We start from the raw sequence: 16883 nt of genomic DNA, 5'->3' as shown, positions 1-16883 counted from the left end.
TGTAGCTTGTCATCACCAGTGTGTGAATGGGTGGATGACTGAATGTAGTGTAAAGCGCTTTGGGGTCCATAGTGACTAAATAAAAGCGCTATACAAATACAGGCCATTTACTATTACCATTCTTTTCCCTTTAGGGGTCGCTACAGCCGATCATATTCTTCCATCCCGCCCAAGTTCGAGCATCCTCCTCTGTCACATCAGCCCTGCATGTCCTCCTTCACTGCATGCATGGATCATCTCCATGGTCTTCCCTTTTTTCTCCCGCCTGGCAGCTCCATCTTCATAATCTTATGTCCAGTTTACCCACTATCCCTCCTCTGCACATGTCCAAACCATCTCAACGTTTATCTCCAAAGCACTCATGAGCTTTCTCTGATATCGTTAGCTTCATAGCATAATTGCCTAAGTCAATGACTTAGGCAATTATGCTATGAAGCTAACGATATAAAGGCTTGATTTAAGTAAATTTATTTATTTTACTAATTTACTTATTGAGAGGTTTCTTCCCATATAATTTCCTTTGCATTGTTTTATATCTTGTATGCTTTGAATGTATGTATTACATTTTTAAAATTAAAATACAAATTTAATACCAGACACTTCAGTTGGCATATACATATGTGGATTTATGTGCACATGCAGTCTGTGCATGTACACACATGAATAATTTTGTTCCTTAAATAAATGGCATTGTTTCACTGCTGACTGATATCCTGCTCAGTATCTTTTGCTCCCTGCTTTTAAATCAGATGTCACTCTCAACATGCCAGAAAGGACCAGAAACTCAAGTTGAAACTAGAACTTAAATTGTGAAAGCAGGCTGATTGGTGAGCTACCAGACAGTTACTCATTTAATCGTCTCCATCCTGGTCTGCCACCACCAGCTCGACCTCCTGTCTTTTTGTCAGTATCAGTCTCCAAATCATACATCATAGCAGGTCTCACTACCATCTTGTAAATCTTCTCTTGCATCTATTTTTTTGTTGCTCATCTCCACCCACTCCACTCTGCCTGCACTCTCTATTTCACCCCTCTTTTGCACTGTCCATTACTTTGAATGACCAACTAACCAGAGGTATTTCTTGCAGCTCATTCACCTACACTACCTGTGAGATCTATGCGACTTCACCATTCCACCTGCCTCCCTTTCGTTCATTAATTTTATTTTAATTTGGGGCCTGGATAAAAAAAAAAGTACAAAAAATATATACAAGTCACAAATTATATACAGAAAACTTCTACAAAGAAAGTCATATAAATACATCAAGGTTAAGCTTAAGGTTTGTTCCTTCTTAACATGGCAGCATGCTGAATGAAATACACAAAGCACAGATTTTTTTGCCTTTATTTTAAGCAGTGCACGTATTTTCCTTTTTCCATGATTGTCCAAACTCATTGAAAATATATTACATACAACTTCAATATTATATAATACAAGAGTTGGTTTTTAAATTATTTTTACATTGTTAACACTTTCTTTTACTGTTTTTTAAACTCCATTACTTTGAGCATCAAGTGTGTTTGCTTTTGTTTAGCACAGCTTGTGTTTAATGGGAGCCAGAATGGTTACCAGATATTTATAGAAATGCTGTTTGTTAAATGTGAAACTAACAGAAGCTTTCAAATACAGGTGGAAGCAACATTTGCTTATTTACAGTAACCTACATGTCACCCACAAAAATGGTAACAGTCACTCAAACCACATTAAATATTTTTTACATGCAACAGGTGATGAGAAAAACAAGAATCAAAACTCACCACTATACAAGTCTCTGTTTTTTTGTTTTTTTAACAAGATAAGCTGAATTACTCTTGTATTTTTAGGCGGCAAAGGAACTGAAAAATAATGCATTTGTGACATCTGAAATACTACATTGTTAAATGTAAAATTTTAAACACTATTTTCCAAACCACAGAGTGTTGACCTGTCCAGGGCGGACACCCCACCTCATCCCCTATAACAGCTATTCCCTTGTCAAAGTTTTTTTTTCTCTACAAGAAATAAGAATTCTGCTGATTTACGTCACTACAGTCAACCACTGATTGGCCGAAAAAAACATCTTCCTGTCTTTTCCTAATCACTATTTCTTGACTTCAGTGGAAAAAGCCATGAAGTAAAAGAAAGATGTGGGGGAGGGCTCGACTGCGTTTACGTTAGACTAATCAATAATGTTACAGCAGATGCTGCTGACGAGCACCTGCTGTGAAACTTTAATGTTTCATGTAGGCTTCCTGTGCCTACACTAAAATTGGATAATGATAATCCTAAAGGCTAAACCTTAGATTTACTTTGATCATCATTTTTAATATAGTTCATGTCTTTCTTCATATATATTTTTTAAATAAATCTAAATTCTTTACAGAGAGAAACAACATAAAAGCTAATTTAGTTACAGCAGCCTAGAGTTCATACGTCGCCTGTAGGTTTATCATAGCCTGTCACTGATGGTTTAAAACATATCAGCAGGTTATGGCATAACATGGAACCTACTGGAGCTGTATTGAAATGGAACCATTTACCTGCATGATTTTTCAGTTATATTTTCATGAAAAATTGGATGGTGTGTCGCTTTGAACTGTGGGTTGGCTTTACCTACTGCCCTTTCACAAAGCATGGTCCAGTGTATCCTATGCTAAAGGAGTTAAAAAAGGAAGCACTGACGCACTTTCTTTAGTATGTAGAGATTTCAATCAGCTCCTATTATACTTCCAGGTCACTACATTCAAAGAAAAAATGACTATTCCATCCTAGCCCAGGTATTCTGCCACTCATTTCAGTTTGCTGAGGAATTCAATCAATCCTTGGTGAAATTCTCTGGTTTTGTCAATATAGCAGGCATGGCGCGCTCCTTCCAGCTTCAGCACGAAGTGATTTGGGAGTTGTATGAGGTTCTTGTGGGACTGGGCACCCAGATTTGTGTCCTGTGCTCCAAACACAATCAGAGTGGGAGTCTGAAAAGGACACAGGACTAAGAAGTCAAAGAGGAAGACACCCATCCTACAACATATATATACACACACACACACACATATACACACACACACACATATATATATATATATACACATATATATATATATATATATATATATATATATATATATATATATATATATATATGTATATGTGTGTGTGTATGGATCCCCCGTAGCCGGTTACCAAGATTACGTGAAGTACCCTCAGAAGGTCTGCTAGATGATGTTAATGCAGCACTACGGGCAATACCTACAACCACGATTACCGACACTAACAAGCTGATCTACAATACGGCAGCAGTGATCAGTGAGATGCTTGGCTACAAGTTGAACAGCCACAAGGGGCAGTACCCTCCATGGAGAAGGAGGCTAGAGGGCAAGATCAAAGTAGCACGGAGGGAGGTTAGCCAACTAACAGAGTTGCAGAAAGGTGCGACAAATAAGGTGCCTAAGAAATACAGCAAGCTGTCCATACCTGAGGCCTTGGAAACTGCCAAGCAAAGACTCACAGCCTTGGCCAGCCGCTTGAGGAGGTACACCAGAGAGATAGAAGGCAGGAGAATAAACCAGCTGTTCTCCACAGAACCAGCAAAGGTGTCCTCTCAGTGGCAAGGGAACAATAAGAGAACAGCACCACCAAGGCTGGAGACGGAGCAATACTGGAAGAGCATATGGGAGAAGGATGCAACCCATAACGGCAATGCTCAGTGGCTAGTGGATCTGAGGGCAGACCACAGCGACCTCCCTGAACAGGGTCCAGTAACCATCACAGTGGCAGATATCCAAGAAAGGGTCTCCAGTATGAAGAGTTGGACAGCACCAGGGCCCGACATGGTTCACGCCTACTGGCTGAAGAAGCTGACTGCACTCCACGAGCGTCTGGCAGCACAAATGAACCAGCTGCTAGTTAACGAGAGACACCCGGAATGGCTAACCGAAGGTCGGACGGTCCTGATCCCCAAGGACCCCAAGAAGGGAGCGGTCCCCTCCAACTACCGACCAATAACCTGCCTCAGTACTACATGGAAGCTCCTGTCAGGCATCATATCGGCTAAGATGAACAGGCACATGGGTCAATACATGAGCGGGACACAGAAAGGAATTGGCAAGAATACCAGAGGTGCAAAACACCAGCTACTGGTAGACAGAACAATCAGCCGAGACTGCAAGACCAGACTGACCAACCTGTGCACTGCCTGGATTGATTACAAGAAGGCCTATGACTCAATGCCCCACAGCTGGATACTGGAATGCCTAGAATTGTACAAGATCAATGGGACCCTAAGAGCCTTCATCAGGAACTCAATGGGGATGTGGCGTACAACACTAGAGGCCAACTCCAAGCCCATAGCACAAGTTACCATCAAGTGCGGGATCTACCAAGGAGATGCTCTGTCCCCACTGCTGTTCTGCATAGGCCTGAACCCCCTCAGTGAGATCATTAACAAGACTGGCTACGGATACCGACTACGGAACGGAGCAGTTGTCAGCCACCTCCTGTACATGGATGACATCAAGCTGTATGCCAAGAGTGAACGAGACATCGATTCACTGATCCACACTACCAGGCTATACAGCAATGACATTGGAATGTCGTTCGGACTGGAGAAGTGTAGTCGGATGGTATCAAAGAGAGAGAAGGTAGTCAGAACTGAGGGGATTGAACTACCAGAAGGCAACATTGCAGACATAGAGGACAGTTACAAGTACCTGGGGATCCAGCAGGCAAATGGGAACCATGAAGAGGCCGCTAGAAAGGCTGCAACCACCAAGTACCTGCAGAGGGTCAGGCAAGTCCTGAGGAGTCAGCTGAATGGTAAGAACAAGATCCGGGCCATCAACACATACGCCCTGCCCGTGATCAGGTACCCTGCTGGGGTAATAGGCTGGCCAAAGGAGGAGATAGAAGCCACTGACATAAAGACAAGAAAGCTCCTGACCATGCATGGAGGGTTTCACCCCAAGTCCAGCACCCTGAGGCTGTACGCTAAGCGGAAGGAAGGGGGCCGGGGACTGGTGAGTGTCAGCACCACAGTCCAGGATGAGACAAGGAACATCCAAGAATACATTGGGAAGATGGCCCCAACTGACCGAGTGCTCAGTGAATACCTCAGGCAGCAGAAACCCAAGAAAGAGGAGGGAGACGAGGAACCATCATGGAAGGACAGGCCCCTGCACGGTATGTACCACCGGCAGATAGAGGAGGTGGCTGATATCCAGAAATCCTACCAGTGGCTGGACAAAGCCGGACTGAAAGACAGCACAGAGGCACTAATCATGGCAGCACAAGAACAAGCTCTGAGTACAAGATCCATAGAGGCTGGGGTCTATCACACCAGGCAAGACCCCAGGTGCAGGCTGTGTAAAGATGCCCCAGAGACAATCCAGCACATAACAGCAGGGTGCAAGATGCTAGCAGGCAAGGCATACATGGAACGCCATAACCAAGTGGCCGGCATAGTGTACAGGAACATCTGTGCCGAGTATAACCTGGAAGTCCCGAGGTCAAAATGGGAGATGCCCCCAAGGGTGGTGGAGAATGACCGAGCTAAGATCCTGTGGGACTTCCAGATACAGACGGACAAAATGGTGGTGGCTAACCAACCGGACATAGTGGTGGTAGATAAACAGAAGAAGACGGCCGTAGTGATCGATGTAGCGGTTCCGAATGACAGCAATATCAGGAAGAAGGAACACGAGAAGCTGGAGAAATACCAAGGGCTCAGAGAAGAGCTCGAGAGGATGTGGAGGGTGAAGGTAACGGTGGTCCCCGTGGTAATCGGAGCACTAGGTGTGGTGACTCCCAAGCTAGGCGAGTGGCTCCAGCAGATCCCGGGAATAACATCGGAGATCTCTGTCCAGAAGAGCGCAGTCCTGGGAACAGCTAAGATACTGCGCAGGACCCTCAAGCTCCCAGGCCTCTGGTAGAGGACCCGAGCTTGAAGGATAAACCGCCCGCAGGGGCGTGCTGGGTGTTATATATATATATATATATATATATATATATATATATATAAAATCGCTAGCCCGACGCCCCGGAGCTAACTTCTTATCTGGTGCGCGTCTATAATACAGTAAGTATTTATAGTCATTGTATTCAGAGATCGCATCATTATTTATGCCTCTCTCACCTGAATATTTTGGTACTGCTGTGCAGAGTAACTCCGGGTCCCAACTGGTGCTATAGGGATAAAACCGTGTAGCTGAGCACTGTTCTTCATGAGAAAGGGGAGGGAGTAATGTCCACTCATCGATGGGCTCAAAAGCACAGCTGCCCTCACCCCCAAAGACTCCATGAACCTTGAAAGGAGATCCACTCGACTTTGGTCAGTCTTCAGAGACTCCGAGTCTGGTGATTTTCCATATCCTTAAAATATATATAAAAGAAGGGGGATATAATTTAAATAAACTTAAATAGATAACACTACAACACTACGCTACATATATTAAAGTTAATTTACACCTAGTGCAAGAAACTCTCACAGGTTTAAGCTGAAATTTTTTTTTAAGTATTTAAAGTTATTCTTCGAGTAATTCTTCGAGCATGCGTAGCACCATCTTGTGAGAGTACAGAATGTGACATCACTGGGTTGGTTGGTTATTGCTAATCGACTGACATTAGTTTGTGTCCGCTAACTAGTGAGAGAACTGATAACAAGGTGGAAAACAAGGGGAAAAAAACTAAAACGTAGTCTAAGGAATCCCTTTTGTGCTGCCCCTGGCTGATAAATGAGTTTTATGTTAATAATAAAATACACAAAAAAAAATAAAAAAATAAAAGATATACTGTTGTCATTCACTCTCTGTCTCTTAAGCAATAACCGGTTATTCATTGCTGGCTAGCTGGACTGAAATGGGAAAACTGAGACGTTAGCCGTAATGTTCGGTATTGTAGAGTAGTTTATTATTGAGGACTGTGTGCAGGAGAGCCTGTTGGAGTGAGGTGTGCTGGTGGTTCACCGAACCAACAAGCTCAAGTTTTTCTTTACTTTTCCTCATGGTGTCAGGTATACATGTATATATTAAAGTCTGGTTTGTATCAGGGGTTAGGTCTTTTCTTTTTCAAACCACATCTAAAACACTTTACAAGATAACTGGTTACAAAAATAAATAAACCTCCAGGTTAGCCTCCTTCATTTACATTTGTGCTCTTCCTCACTTCTCGTATGAAATAACTCACTCAGTGAGATAATGTTTTCAAACTAAAGAGTTTCCACAGCAGTTTTCCGAGAGAACTTCTAAACGCAAAAATCTGAATCAGCTTTAATACATGTCCATTGTAAACAAAGCAATCATTTAGGAATGTGTGCAGAGTGGGATTTTAAAGTGTTTTCCAGCATTCCCTTTTGTCGTTTTAGGTGTTTCTAGTTAATCTGGTTGCTCAGACCGCTTCTCAGTTCACCTTGATTTGGAGCAGAGTTGGAAACTACATGCAAACATCAAATTTCAAGTAAGGCTTGTCCTGCTTACATCAACCCACATTTAAGCCCTTTTCCGAAAGGATGCTGTACTTAATCACAAAGTGAGTACCAACAATCCATATAACATACGTAATCATACATCAGTGCTCATATATCGGCTAGCATAAGTATGATAAACTAGACTGAAGTGAGCTTCAAGGTCTGCGATCATACAATGCAGGTAAAAATATTTTTAACCACAAGAGTGCGCTATTAACTCATGAAACCGGAGCTTGCTAAACCAACTGCACTATTGAATAACTACAAAAATGTGCATGAGAAAACTGCTGTAGCCTACTTTTTACTTTAAATGTATGCTGTCAGTCGACTCATCTCATAAACTCAATACATTAATAAAACTTACTGACTCAATTCTAATTGTGAATATAATTTTGTTTTCATATAACTGAGGAACGGCCAATAGTGTGCAAACTTTGTTTTATTGTTTTACTGTATAATTAAACTTAAGTAATTATTTTGTAACTAATATACTGTGTCCGATAGCAAATACTTGTAATAAGCAAGATGATCATCACTAGTGACACATGAAATTTCCCCTTGTGGGACTAATAAAGGTATATCAAATAAAGGTATATCAAATTCTTAGTGCTTGTGACGTTTGATTCAACTTAAGTTCTACCTGGTAGGTCCATCGCCAAGGCCTGATATCCATTAGTTGCCAGCAGGGCCATGGTACCAAGTTCTTCCCAGGTTTTGGATGTGAAGGCCTGACCATGCAATAAGACAATTTGCAGCCTGCACAAACACATAACTGTGTTAACCGGGATTTTAGAGCAGACACAAACCAATCCTGTGATAATCACCATCGCCATCTGGTTTATTAACTAATTTTGTAAATTGGTTTGATATTAATTAAAACTGGAATGCATGCTATGTCCTCAGATAAGCTCACCTTGGCAGTATCTGCCGTCCAGCTCCATCCACTGGTAAAGCTTCTCGGAAGAACAGCGGGGGGTCTCCAGGCAGCTGTCCGGTGCGAATAGACACATTGATAGTTGGAAGTGGAAGAGGAGGGGTGGCCATTAGCCCCATTTTTTGAGCTTCCAGGGATGGCTCCATGCTGCCCTGGCGAATGGATGGCAGCAGAAGGTAGAGCAGTAACGTGGCCAACAATACCAGGCCCAGAACAACGAGACGATTGCGCAAGAAATTCATTTCCTCAAGATGAAAGATCTAGAGAAAGCGGTAAACAGTAAATTGTTTGAAAGCCCTTCATATTATTCCGGTTCACACAATAGTGCTATTCGTCTGGCACTGTATAAATGGATGAAAGGACTAGTACCCAGACCTGTGGTTTTACCTGCACAATATGTGGTTACAAATTGCAAACTTCACCTGTATTGTTAAAGTATTTACTGTCACATTGCTGATAAACACGGCTGATTTTCATCTTCACATATAATAAATAGAGCTGACTGGTAACATTTTTAATGTAAAGCTACCAAAAAAGTGTTTGTTGCTTGGCAGTTCTTCACTTAATTAGGTGGACATTAACATTTAGAAGTGAATTGGTTTTCCTTAAAAGATTGAAGGTGAGATCCTTTGGAAACAATCATCTAAATGCAAGCTGAGACAGACTGCAAATGAATAATCCTTGCACACCCCGCATGAGACACTGTTCACTCTAAAGGTGCTTAATAAATGTCAATTGGACAAAAATGTTTGGGGACGGGTGGATTTGCAAGGTAACAGAATGAACAAACAAACCTAGATACAGCCAGGATTAGTGACTCCAATTGTTTGGTGCTGCAGTGCAAAACAGTAAGACGACCAATATAATCGAGCCAAATGAAAATGACAGCTAGCACCAGCTAATTGTATTGCTCCGGTACTAGCTAAACCCGCACAATGGGACGCAGCGGGAGGCGACCTGCATTATGCAGCAACATACCGACACAGAGGTAATTAAACACGTTCAGTGGCGGAGGGGCGAGGCTTTCTTCTCTATCGTCATCGTCCTCGGCGTTGCTGGTTGCCAGTGATGGGAAATGTTGCTGAAAGGCTTCGGTTCGCTGCTCGTTTGGATGGCTAATTTAGCTTTTCAAAGTGAGAGGAGAAATTGTACTTAAACACAGATGCACATCTTTATTCTTCTAACAAAGTAAAACCAATTACCCGGTCAATGAACGAGTGGTTGCCGATAAACTCAAAGTAGACGAGATATTAACCAACAGACGAGAAAGACAGTAGCGCAAACGCATTCTAAAGAATTTTTGTCCGATATAAATTAAATCTACCACGATTTTAAACCGACTTTTTCTCGTCGGAGCACTTTAAGAGCTGCACACAACACTAATCTCAACGGCACTTCCCGTTGAAAGTTTCTTTCCCGAAAGCGAAGATGTGAATTATTTTTGTTTTTTAAAGGTTTTGGATACTTGGTTTACTTTTAGAAAATGAACCTAACAAAGCTTGCAGAAATAAAAATTAAATAAAACAAAATAATAATAAATGTAAAGTGTAACTGAGCGCTCAAAAGAATGTTAAGCTCTAAAGTAAAATGCAGTACACGCCATTTATCCCAGACGCTGTATAAAACCTACAACCTATAACAAGATAGACTGGCATATAAGTACAGTATTTTTTCCAATAAAATAAAACACAATATGACAAAACAAATATCTCAAGTAAAATTTTTACAATAATATTTTTTTAATATTAAATAAGTAAAAAAATAAAATAAATACTGACTATAATATATTAGGATGATGTTATAAGGTAAAACATCTCAAGATAATTAAAGTAAAAATAAAACAGGATAAAAACATAGCAAAAAAATAAAATAGAAAAAAAATAGCATTATAAAATTGAAAAAAGAAAAAGATGAAGCCATAAACCAAAGTCATTTCTCTGAAATCTAATTCAAATGTCTACCTGGACACCCCCAAACTCAAGACCATACTTTTAGTACTATCTCACATCAAACTTAACTCTTTAAATCTTTATGACATTTTTTATGTACTTGAACCGCAAGTCAATTGTGATAGGCTGTCCTAAAAAAAGGTATTTCATGCACAACCAGAACTTGTCATTTCTGTTAAAAAATATTCCATACTAAGAATTCACTTGTGTTCTTATATGAATTAAAGCACAGTGGTGGAGGGGTGTTGATTTGGGTTTGTTTTGGTGCCACAGGACCTGACTATAATAAACGGCATTAATCCAAACATTGAGTCAACCATGAACCTCAATCTGATTGAAATGCTGTTGTGAGACCTTAAGAGTGCTGCCCGTAAATGAAGGTATGAACTGAAGCAACCATGTAAAGAAAAGTTTCCCAAAATTCCTCAATGATGTGACAAACTGTTAAAGTCACACAGAACACAGAAAATGCTTACTTCAAGTGACTGCTGCTAAAGGTAGCTCTAAAATCTTTTTCATATGACTTTGCGCTCAGAATTTCCCTGACAAAGCAGAACCTCCTTTCTGCTAAGAGTAAGGAAATAACAGACAAAGAAATCATATATAAAGACATTTTAATAATGTAATTCTCTAATGCAAAAGACAAATATGAAATTTTTAAATACAGAACACTTTGATTTTGTTAATTTGCTTTGAAACAATAACCAGTACATTTCAGTTACATTATTTATATCTTAATATTGAACATAATTACTGATCACAGAATCACAAAATCTGCTTTAAATAGTTAAAAACGTTCTTCTTGTTCTCGTTCTAGTCAAGTTTTACCGTGCAAGATCTTTATTTTTGTGCTTTTTGCATACTATTTGAAATAATATGTTGAGAAACATTTGCTGTAGAAGAATATCATGTTTATTATTTAAAAAAAAAAAAAGACTTAAATTTTTTTGGATACTTCTTAAAAAAATAAGATGAAAGCTGATGGAGAGAGATAACAACCATCGAGGCAACCCTTTGCTTTTCAGCAAGATTCACAGTGAAACAGAGTATTTCCAATGTGACACATTACACGCGAAAAGCCACTATAGCACTGTCATGCACTGACAGTATTCACTCAGTTTTGTCCCTCACGACATGTAATGACACCCAGTCCAACTCTGCATGAAAGTAAAGTGCAGAACTTGAAGACCTATGCAATATAAGTACATATAACATCACGATTCAACACCAGCTGTGCAATTCTGAGACTACCGTGTTTGTGAAAAACCACCTGCTGGCTTCTTTCATAACTCATTTTAGCTACTGAAACTAGTACCTACTGTATAAAACATGCAACTGCTCAGCTATATTGGGAACAAACAATTCTGAACTTGTACCTACAGTAATTGCTGTTCACACAGTATCACCGGCAAGATCCTTGACACAACATTTTTTTTCAGTCGGCTAATATTCAGTTAGACAGTTGCAAACAATTTCAAAGCAATCCTATACATTTGGTTATGAATGGAGCGAACATATAGCCTATTCCAGTACATCAGACACAAGCTGAAATCAGCTATAATCAGTTATATTGAACTTTTAGCTGCTCCCTGCTTTCAGGGGTCGCCACAGCCGTTAGCTCCACATGTTTGACTTGGTAGATTTTTTATACCGGATGCCCTTCCTGATGAAACACTAAAGCGATCCGTTTTGTCTTCCCAGGATCAAACTGGGGGCTATTTGGCTTGTTGGGCAAATGTGTAAACTACAGTCAGTTATAGTGTCAAGTTGTGTTTAAATTGCCAGTCTGATATATTTCCTAATGTTTTATGACCTGTTTTCACAGTGATATCCATTTAAGTTGATGGATACCTTGTAACGTGTATGTATTTGCTCTGCACTGTTCGGTTATAATAAAATTGTTAGCCATGATGGAGTTTATATCAATATAAAGCAAGGACATAAAGACTGCAACTGCAAAAGAGAGCTGGTTTCAGCCCTGTTAAGGCACAATATTGAACTGAAAACAAGCAGGTCCATCCTTGATGTTTCTCTAAGCAAAAAAATACAAAAGAGATTTAAGACTGGCTTGTATTTCATTAATAAGACACTTAAGAGCTTGATATTCATACTATATAATACTATTGTAATGTAGTGTCTGTTTTGCCATGAGGCACCAATAACCTGTAAATATGTGTGCGTCTGTTCCCTTTTATCCACTTTTTCTACTTTAAGCCATGTGTTGTTGTTCTGATGTTAAACCAATCATAAAAAAAAGCTTTCAAAAATAGATATCTTTGGCTTCTCTTCACTATGGAGACAGTAAAACATTTACACTAAGGTCCTGTAAAGCTACTCAACATCCATTTATCTGGTGATTACTTTGAGAAAAGACTGATTTTAGGCATGATTTTCTACAAGGTAATCTTGGTGGTAGGACATTCATTTCAGCCCATTGTTATAATGATGGATTGCATTTATATAGCGCTTTTCTAGGCACCCAAAGTGCTTTACAATTCCACTATTCATTCACTCTCATGTTCACACACTGGTGGATGCAAGCTACAGCTGCCCTGGGGCAGACTGACAGCAAGTTGTTGCTGCAACTTGCTACCCACAGATATTTATGTTCCATCGGTCTGCATGCCAGGACAAAAACAGCTTGGGGAGGTCTCAGATTACTTGGTATTGTCAATGCATCAATATAATTTCCATATTTATGCATAAAAGTCTAAACTGTCCACTTCTAGGCTCGCTGAAACAGAAAATAGTTAGTCTCTGTTTCCTCAATGTAGAAGAGTAAGGAGTCCGAGCGGAAGTAAAAGGCAAAGAGGCCAAGTCCCTAATACAGAGGAGGCTCTATTGGGCTCTTTTTCTTTCAAAGTACAGTCATCACCCCTGTACCCACTGTAGCACTGGCACTGGAAGTGCTTGTGGAAAAAAGTCTTCTCAGTTTGGCTGAGCATTCCTGTAACCTTGAGCTGGCCACTCTGACTAGTTATCTTGTGTGTTGAAGGGCTGAGATGCAGATATATATCGCTGTCCAATATTCTGCGAAAACAGCGGCCGCTGAAATTACATAGCACATGACTGCAGTGCTCTGCTGCTGTGGACACATTGAGCAGGTACCGACCCAGCGGTCCCTTAAGATAATCATTTAGGGTTGAGCAGTTGGCCTGGAAGACAAAAAAGAAACGTTAACTTGACTTGCCACTAATCACCAAGCAGTTCAGCATCAAAGAAGCATAGAAAATACTGTTCTTACACTGCTGCTTGCATGAGAGGTGTCGCCCCAGAAGATTACACCTGCAGCTCCAAGTGCAACACTCTCACCAATTGTGGAGACCAAATCTGTCTAAAAACAAAAACAGTTCAGGGCTGTTCAGTGAAATCATACAGTAACCTGTGTTTTAGTAGGACAGTCAAATATACACACATTTTATATCCAGTACTAATGTCTAGTTGCCAGTTGAATGAGATTTCCTAACACCTGTATATGGAAGGTGTAAGTGACTATAAATACTGATTTAATTTTATAATAACTCCACCAAAGAATTAAAATTGAGAACCTGAAGATGATTGTGGTGAAGGACAACAAATTGGTGTGTCTCCGTCAGAAACAGATGGTATAGTTTTATTTTTTAAAAAGTATATTTATGTTCATCAAATTTAGGCTAATGTTGGCTTTGTTTGCTTGTGTGTTGTTGCATAATGTAAATATAATAATAATAATGATGATCTAAATTAAATCACACTTGTATTGATCAAAGTGTAATCGTCTTGTATAAAATGCTGTTCTAGCCAACTAACCTCAGTTAGGAGAGTCGTTTGACTGATATAGGTAGGTCGGGTGTAAACATAAACAGGACGTGCTAATCCATCCCCAACAGATGCCAGGCGCATTGCCTCCTTCACCCTGTTCCGGACAAAAAGGCGCCCTTGGCTCGTTGAGCGTAGCACAGGTTCCATGTATACTGACGGGAAAAGTGCTGTACATTCCATCCACAACCAGTTGAGATGATTATTGCGGTCCACCTCCACTGAAGGACAGTGGCCTGTGTAGTTTTGCAGACCATTCTTGTTGTAGTCATGGTTGTAACAATCTGGAAACAGGTAGAAGCCCCACAGCTGATTGGGCCTCATATTCTTGGCCAGTTTCAAAGTCTCCTGCATGAATCTTTGAGCCGATAGCTCAAATTCTTGTTCTGCAACTTTCTCCACTTGTTTTGAGGTCCATGTAGGGTTCTTTTTGGCTATCATTGCATAGGATTTATTTCGATAGATAAGTTTAGCATCCCAATTTCTGACCCATATAGGACGCCACTCCTCCCAGTCAATAACAGCCAAACCTTTTGCCCCTGGCACTTTTATGTATTTTTTAAGGCCTTCGGGCATCTTTTTTGAGTGCTCAGTGAGGCTGACAAGCTGTGGAAGGCCTCCATTCACCGCACTGCCATCATGCTTATAATAGGGATACAACCCAAGACGTTCCTTATAGAAGATTGTAAGGTTTTGCCCCACAAAGCCCTCATTGGGGGTCGCTACAATGTCAAACTGGCTCAAAGATAAGGTTACTCTATGTCGTGGTTCACACTCCTGTGTTGGGGCATTCCAGGCAAGAAGAACTGGCTTCTGGGTATATAATGGCCTTCTTGTCTGCTTTATTTCTGCAGAACAAAAGGCTGTCCACGATGTAAACACAGTCAGAAGCAACCAGGGCAGCTGGCCAGTTGTGGTGAAGAAAGGGTGAAATGCAGCCTCCATGGTTACAGCTCACCCTTCACCCCTCTTTGTCTGTAAAAGACAAAGCAGTTTTGTTAAATTCAGCCAAAACCTAAACGAAATAGTTCAAATCTATTTATAATCTATTATCTATATATTTAGATATATAGATATGGAAATCGTTCGCAAGCAAAGCTCGCTTGCTTTGCTCACGAAGGTTTCTGTGAGCTATTACTACATTATTGCCTCATTACTCATTTGTATTTTCAAATAATACCAAATAAAGTCATACAAAAAAACTTCCTCTATTCTTCAGGAAGGAAATTAAAACTACTTTTACTTACTTTGAAAATAGTTGTGGGAAGCTAGCTAAATAGGCTACTGGTAAACATGTAATGTTAAAATATATATATACACACATATATATACTTTATATAAATACATTACCGAACGTTACCTCGCCGTTAGCTCAAAGTTTCATTGAAACGGACTACCGTGCTAAGTTAGCTAACGGCTGTCTTCTTCGTGTCCATTCTAACCTGTTCCGCTGAAGCCGAGAAGTTAAGTTTATTCCATTCATGTAATCGTCGGGTAAGTTATTTTCCACTGCCCTGCCATGTGAGGAATAACCTCACTTTTTTCTATGCATATCGATGACTACTAATTAATCAATTCTCCCAGACCATGGCAGGAGTGGTGAGTTGAGCAACAACAGTTCATTGCATTTACTTCCTGAGTAGGGGGGTGTTAAGTTATTGAAAGACGTATTTTATCCGCGTTTTCCTGTTTATCTTCCCAACAGTGTTCCCATCATTTCACATTACTTTACAGAATAAAAATATTTCACCATGATCACAGCTTCATATGGCTTGAATTTGAGGGTAAATGTACATAGCAGTAAAACCTACCCCCCTCCTCGTGAATTAATATCAAGTTAGCCTGTTCTTCGAGTTCTGCCCTGAAGGAAGTTTCACTGATAAAAGCGAATCTTAGATTAAAATCTAGTGTTTTGCTCCTGATTTAGATCTGATTATCACCCTAACCTGAATGGATGAACTGCAGCACTCGGAAGTGGAATGGAAAGGTTATTTTGCTTCCTTTTGTTTAAACAAGAGCTTAATAAATGCAAACTAAAAAATATTAACTATACGTAAGTTTTTGCTTAAAAAAGTCTAGTATCCATGATATAGTGTATTTAAATCGATATGCACTATAGATGATTGATGCATTTTCATCAACTAGCTTAAATGACCTGCAGATCACACTAAACTTTGGAAATGGTGACCTCTCAGGTTTATAGGCTTAGTTTGTCACTTTTACAGTGAGGTTGATTTGAATTGTTAGGCAGTGTAGAGCGAGAAAAACTCTCATGTCTCATCTCATGTTCCCCTGCATTAAAATAAAATTGATAGCATCAGTTATACATCTCAAGATATTTTTTAAACATTTTTTAAACACTAAAAAGTGCTATGCCACTGCTGTGAATACCTTCAATTTCTTTTTAAAACTGTCATTTTTTAAAAGAGTAGTAATTATGTGTCTTACCAGCAGTCTTTTCTTTTACTTTATAATCTCCAAATGAAAGTGGATCAATCAAGCTGTCCACTTGTTAAAAATAAATACAGCTCAGTCCTTGTGCTCTGTGCCAAGAGTCTAGAAAGTTCTCCTAAGAGATCTGTCTAACAGAGGATACAAAAACAGTTGTTCATTGCTATTTAAATGTCAAGGAAACCCCACCTCTTAACCACTAAGTTGCACACGCAAGTACAAACCCCTCACTTTATATTCTTACCTGGTCTTAATTTTAAAGCGTGGTAGTTAATATAGGAAGCTACTTTCATCACTAAAACTCAGTGGTGTGAC

At 40.0% G+C, this 16883-nt stretch overlaps 2 protein-coding genes across 9 annotated transcripts; both read right to left on the bottom strand.

Moving 5' to 3' along the window:
- Positions 1–1329: 1329 nt before the first annotated feature.
- On the bottom strand, positions 1330–9739 carry abhd14a (abhydrolase domain containing 14A). Of its 5 annotated transcripts, XM_085406715.1 has the most exons (6): positions 9573–9735; positions 9349–9494; positions 8350–8630; positions 8077–8192; positions 6108–6343; positions 1330–2952 (listed from the first exon to the last, which is right to left on the bottom strand). In XM_085406715.1, the coding sequence occupies exons 3-6, from the start codon at positions 8610–8612 to the stop codon at positions 2770–2772; spliced, it is 798 nt and encodes a 265-aa protein (XP_085262841.1). In that variant the 5' UTR covers positions 8613–8630; positions 9349–9494; positions 9573–9735; the 3' UTR covers positions 1330–2769. The 5 variants fall into 5 exon arrangements, with proteins under 5 accessions (XP_085262841.1, XP_085262840.1, XP_085262838.1 ...); XM_085406714.1 differs by having other exon boundaries at positions 9165–9739; XM_085406712.1 differs by having other exon boundaries at positions 9349–9739.
- A 1503-nt stretch (positions 9740–11242) lies between these two features.
- hyal2b (hyaluronidase 2b) lies at positions 11243–16714 on the bottom strand. 4 transcript variants are annotated; one of them, XM_085406711.1, is made up of 4 exons: positions 16566–16714; positions 14109–15092; positions 13564–13653; positions 11243–13474 (listed from the first exon to the last, which is right to left on the bottom strand). In XM_085406711.1, the coding sequence occupies exons 2-4, from the start codon at positions 15060–15062 to the stop codon at positions 13085–13087; spliced, it is 1434 nt and encodes a 477-aa protein (XP_085262837.1). In that variant the 5' UTR covers positions 15063–15092; positions 16566–16714; the 3' UTR covers positions 11243–13084. The 4 variants fall into 4 exon arrangements, with proteins under 4 accessions (XP_085262837.1, XP_085262834.1, XP_085262833.1 ...); XM_085406708.1 differs by lacking the exon at positions 16566–16714 and adding an exon at positions 15468–15741; XM_085406707.1 differs by lacking the exon at positions 16566–16714 and adding an exon at positions 15478–15741.
- Between the last annotated feature and the right edge of the window lie 169 nt (positions 16715–16883).

The sequence above is a fragment of the Rhamphochromis longiceps genome, linkage group LG5 (genome assembly GCF_057381845.1).
Source record: "Rhamphochromis longiceps isolate RC_006_pf linkage group LG5, R_longiceps_female_GT1.1, whole genome shotgun sequence".
Lineage (NCBI taxonomy): Eukaryota > Metazoa > Chordata > Actinopteri > Cichliformes > Cichlidae > Rhamphochromis > Rhamphochromis longiceps.
Note: the sequence above shows the minus strand (reverse complement) of the source record. Positions and strands in the feature narration are given on the sequence as shown.